General features: G+C 36.1%; 1 protein-coding gene across 1 annotated transcript; it reads left to right on the top strand.

Annotated features, from left to right (window-relative positions):
• Window positions 1–1,831: 1,831 nt before the first annotated feature.
• Window positions 1,832–5,577, top strand: LOC106526558 (low choriolytic enzyme). Its single transcript, XM_014021192.1, has 10 exons — window positions 1,832–1,951; window positions 2,209–2,239; window positions 2,510–2,569; window positions 2,714–2,866; window positions 3,008–3,125; window positions 3,217–3,395; window positions 3,906–3,987; window positions 4,702–4,826; window positions 4,979–5,039; window positions 5,354–5,577. The coding sequence occupies exons 1-9, from the start codon at window positions 1,889–1,891 to the stop codon at window positions 5,035–5,037; spliced, it is 870 nt and encodes a 289-aa protein (XP_013876646.1). The 5' UTR covers window positions 1,832–1,888; the 3' UTR covers window positions 5,038–5,039; window positions 5,354–5,577.
• The last annotated feature ends 172 nt before the right edge of the window (window positions 5,578–5,749 follow it).

The following is a 5,749-nucleotide window of genomic DNA, read 5'->3' as shown; positions in this document are numbered from 1 at the left end:
CATTTATGGTTTGATTTCTTTGTATGTATGGATCACTTGGGTTGTTACCGACATCTGGTGAAAATTTCATGTCATTAGCACCTCTAGTAATATATTTACAGAGAAAAATGGTGACGTGTTCAATACTTATTTTACCTGCTGTATATACTGTCTCTGAGTAGAGATGTTGTCAGTTGACATGCCAACTTAAAATTAGGGTTTTGATTAAAGTAAAGCATCAGTGAAGTTTTTATGTTTATTGGCCACCTCTAAGACAGGCAGGTGGTCAGTAGCAGTATTAGTTAGAATCTTACAAAGCTAAAAACAGAAATAATTTCAAAATGAAAGCTTGCTACATAAATAAATATCTTGTAGAAGCTGCAAATCATTCTAATGCTGTTCAGCGACATTAACTTTAATATACTTTGTTTTACAAAACATTTATCTGACAGCCGAACACGCAAAAGTTTTATTGTGCTTTTTCTCATCAATTCTCTGATTTTGCAGAACTTTGCAATGTTACGTGTGAACACCAAACACGTTGCAACAATGACCACACTTTGAAGAAGTACTGCAATATAATTGCAAAACAGGCTATTGCTAGTTTTACAACTCGAATTTTAACCAAAGCCTGTTAAAAGAAAAAAGTTGTGATATAATTAAATAAAATAATCTGGTGCATATTTATTTCATTTTCACAACTTTGGATCTAAGCATTACCACTGTTTTGTACAGTTTGAAACATTTATGGGTTGAAATTACTTCGTGGTTTTAGAGATGGCACTAAGAATGCAGACTAAATACAGGGAGCTCAGGAAAAACCATATTAATTAATTAAAAACAACAACTTCACATGGCTGCAAATACAAGAAACTTGCATTACAATGAAGGAAAACCAGACAAAGGATGATAGTACATCAGGAGAGATGAATGAAGAAGGAGAGAATAAACGGACAGGAGCTGATTAATAAAGTGGAGACACCAGGATTTAAAGACAGCTGAGAACAGGTGAAAGAACAGAAGAGTAAAAGCCCCGACTCAGGAAACATAATGAAGGTGACGAGAGACACAAAGAGATACAGAAAACCATTATCACAAAAAAACACATTAAATAAAGACAAAGAAAGAAGGGAACATCAAAAACACTGACAGCACTGTAACAACAATTTATTTTATTTTATTTTATTTTAATTGTTAAGCTTTATACAGATTTGTTACAAAGAGGTGTTTACTTCAATGCATCACATGCACCAGCCTCGGTACATTTAAAATCCAGGAAAAGTTTTTATTATCCACAAGTCTACCAATAAACATGATACCCAGGAAATACAGAAAAAAACCAATGAAAAAATCTGGATGGAGCACGCAACCAGCCCAAACCCAGGCTGCAGCAGGAACAGCTTTTCTTTCTTTTGTGATGCTGATAAATCCAAGCAGAACGCTGCCAAGACTCATTTCACTGTTTTCCCTTCAGACATTGTTAGTTTACATTATTTAAAACTGATTTAGTATACAACAAAAATACATTTCTCAACATTTCTGCACTTAATGTAATTTTTAACAAGTGTAGCGTTTGTGCATTTGCTGACAATCGTACAAAATCATGAGTCAATTCAAGTGTTTTGTAAGTGTGTCTTAAATTTTGAGGGGTTGTTTACTGTATTTTGAGAGAGAGAAAAACAAGAAATTTCCAAAAAAAAAAGTCAATTGTGCCACAGAGTTGAGGCAACAGCCTCTTTTATGTAATACCTGATACTTCCAGTCAAGTCTATTGAGCAGCACGCCTTATTAGGAATGAAGTCTGTTGGTTTTCCACATATATAAGTCAAAGCTGCTGGGTCCAACTTGCAAGTTGTTGGGTTTTCTTCAGCTGTGTCTGTGTCATACTGCTGCCCATCAATAACCAGCCATGATGCTCCTCGCTGCTGCGTTCAGTGCGCTCCTCTGCTTCGCCCACAGCTCCCCTTTACAGGTAAGTCTGAGTTTTATGTTTTCAACTCAACACTAATGTTTTCTTTTTCTACACAACACTAATTTTATAGTTGTGAAATGACTTAAAAACGTACAAGAAAAGCTGTTTTTTTTTTCACAAGTTTGGAGAAATTGTTTTCCCTTTATAATAGTAGTGTTTTTTTTACTTATTTGTTCTTCTTTATAATAATTATAAAACAGAATATAACACAAGTTTTTAAGCTTCATTAAGTCTCTGCCTGTTTTGTTTTATTACAGATGACTTTTGAAAAGACCATTGAAAACTCTGGTAAGACTTGTGTCATTTAATGTGAACTTTAATGCAATACTGTTTTTTACTTTTAATGGTTCCATTTGTTCTATTGTGCATATGATAAAAACAATAAAAACAGGTTACCTTCTAACTTGCAAAATCAAATCTTTGTGCAAATAATAGTTTTTAATTTATGGTATGTCATTGCAGTGGAAGTTGTGATTATAACATTCATTACTGCTAGATTTAAAGGTTTATATCTTTGTTTATCTGTTGTGCTGAAACATAAATGGTTTTATTTTACAGGCAACAACATTGAAGATGACGATATCTCCACTCTGCTGGAAAAGGCCAACGCCAACCTTGGTACATTTTTGTCCCTCTCAGTTGCTGCTATTTTCCTCTATAATGAAAACAGAGACATAAAATAAACCTTTTTTCATTTGGGGAAAAAAACATAACAGCGCGTGTACAAAAAAGAAGATTTATTTTCCTCCTGATGTTTTGCAGGGAAGAACCTGGACGAGCCTCTGGTGATGTTTGGAGACATTGCGATTCCTGCAGGTCTACGGAACGCTGATCCCTGCACAGCCCGCGGCTGCAAGTGGCCAAAAAGCAATGATGGCAACGTTTATGTTCCCTACCGAATTTCCAATCAGTACTGTAAGAACCACCGTGGATTTTTTTTCTAATGTATTTTACTTGATGAAAGTCCCAAGTCTAGGTGAAGTCTCTGACACCATAACTGTTCACAACATGGTAAAAATTAGCTTGAATCTTGATTTTCTTGTTATTTTCTTCTAGCTCAAAGAGAAAGAGACGTCATCGTCAGAGCTCTGAACTCTTTTCAAGCTTCTACCTGCATCCGCTTCAGGCCCCGTCAAAGCGAAAGGGACTTTGTGGACATCCAGTCTCGCTCTGGGTAACGACCACACTAAGATCAGCGTTTCCATGTTCTCGTCTTCCTGCGGCAGCTCTGGTGCTATTAGTGCTTTTCAATGTTTCTCTTTCAGGTGCTTTTCATTTATTGGACGTACTGGTGGTGCCCAGGTTCTGTCCCTGAGTCGCCAGGGTTGTGTGTTCCACCAGATCGTCCAGCATGAGTTCCTCCACGCGCTGGGCTTCAACCATGAGCAGACCCGGTCTGACAGGGACCAGCACGTCCAGATCCTCCTGCAGAATGTGATCCGTGGTGGGTTGAATTTTACTGCTGAATCAGTTCGTTAAAGGGGGCGTATGGGGACTCTAATGTTTTCTGAAATTTGACATTACAGTATTTGTGATGAAACTGCCATAAAAGGTCTGGACTTACCATCAAAATTTGTTTTGTCATCTTCATTCTCCTCTGGCTCTGGGTCAGACTCTGGCTCCAACAAGGCTTGATGGACAAGTCTTCCCTTGTTGACGTATTTTAATTCATTTTAGTTTCTGCGCCACTAATGTATATAGTCGTAAACCCAAATCAAACTGGAATGAACCGATCTGAAAGCTGGACTTAGATTTAAATAGACAGCATCAAAACAGTTTGCACAGAAAGTGCAGGTTAAAATGATAAATAATATGATCATAAGATCAGGACTAAGAAGAAAGATGTAAAGCATTATCAGGCTGAACATGTGACTAATTTATCTGTGTTTCCTTTTTTGAACTTTCCTGCTTGTTTAAAGCAGGAAATGATCTGACTTGAGTCACTTCTTTACAGGAATGGAGCATAACTTCAGGATTATCAATACCAACAACCTCAACACTCCCTATGACTACAACTCTGTCATGCACTATGGAAGGTAACATGTCTGCAGACCACCTGAACAGTTTTTCAGCAAGAAAATTATATTCCTAGACACTGATGGATAAACCTGTCCACTAAATGGATATTTTGAAGGTTTTTAAAATGATTTTTTTTTTCATATTGACAAGCTACCAAGTTTGAGAGTAGGACAAAACTTTAAAAAGATTTGTGCAAAGGCTATTATTTTAATCATCATTTTCCTACTATATACTGTATTTATTTTTGCCAGAAATCAGGGAATTTTGTACAAGTGTTTGTAAAAATTCTGATATCGAGACGTCTTTGTTCCATTTTCTACAGAAAAATTGGTGAATTGTCTGACACAGACGCTGAATCATTCAAAACAAACTCGGTCCAAACTGTTTCAGGAGGACTAGATCCTAGGAGCACATTAAACAGATATGAACTTTGTGAAGCATGTGAGCAATAATAGATTGAATAAAAACAAACTTTTACATTGATAGAATTTAAATAATTTAAGGGCTTTTAGTTGGTCCTTTGTTAAGTTAGCTAAGGATTCATTTCAACTCAGTTTTTGTCAGCACTAACGGCTGAGGAGTCAGCTCTCTGTTTATCAGCTCAGCTCCAGCTGTTGCAGCTCCTGACACACACACACACACACACACACACACACGCAAACTTCACAATGGTTTGTTAAGGAGTTGGTGATAAGGAGTCTGACTGTGCTGTTTGTGACATCCCTCCACAGGTTTGCCTTTTCTAGAAACGGACAGCCCACCATCATTCCCATCCCCAACCCCAACGCTGCCATCGGAACAGCCAGGGAGATGAGTGCCAACGACATCCTGCGGGTGAACCGCCTCTATGAGTGCAGTGAGTAGCTTTTTGAAACGTGACCGGATTCACTGGTTACAGTTTGTAATACTGGTGTGAAATGAGAACCCTTCAGTAGATCTCCAGGGATCTTTTTATTACAAAGAAATGTGGCTTTTATAATTTCTTTTTATTTTACGTATTTATTCCAGATACAAGGGCTTCTAACCAGAAACCATTTGTGCCAAGATACCAGATTTTTCAGAAATAAAAGTAAGATTATTTTTCTGTTAACTGTAAACTTGTTTTTCTTTAAGTTGTTTTTAATTTTCCTATGTCATGCCATAAAATCTGTAAGATTGATCAAAATGAGACACCTGCAGTAAACGTGTTCTAGCAGACTTTGTTGTYATGCATCGTGCATGTGATTTTTAAAGATAATTTTGCAGTTTATAAAAGAACACGTATAAACTCAGGTTTCAAATATAAACATTTCTGTTCACTTGTTCATCCATGGTTTGATTTTTCTTGGGGTATTTTTTTAATTTAATTTAATTAATTTATTTATTCTTGTTTGTTTTTTGCAGGAGTCTAAGAAGCTGTCATAAAGAACATACAGATGCATCCTTGGCTTCCTGACCTGAATCTGCTCCCATAAGATCTTCTAAGTGTTTGATTAGCCTTTGTGCTGAAATAATAATAAATGAAACAACTGAGCAACACATCCACACTCTCTTATTTACAGAACTTCAGGAATGATTGCTTGCTTGATGCAAAATTTGAAAAATAAAAGTATGTTATACCATCTAAAGTTCTGGTGTTGACTGAATATTTACAAGAATAAAAGAATACATAAATGTGCTTTTCTGGAAAAAATTAAATGAAACTATTACATATGTTTAAGATTTTGGATTGTCATCATTTATTCATTCAGTCAAAAATAATTTATTCATTTCATTAAAAACAAACTAACTATATACAAT

The sequence above is a fragment of the Austrofundulus limnaeus genome, unplaced genomic scaffold (assembly GCF_001266775.1).
Source record: "Austrofundulus limnaeus strain Quisiro unplaced genomic scaffold, Austrofundulus_limnaeus-1.0 Scaffold281, whole genome shotgun sequence".
Taxonomy (NCBI): domain Eukaryota; kingdom Metazoa; phylum Chordata; class Actinopteri; order Cyprinodontiformes; family Rivulidae; genus Austrofundulus; species Austrofundulus limnaeus.
This window is presented reverse-complemented; position numbering and strand designations above follow the sequence as displayed.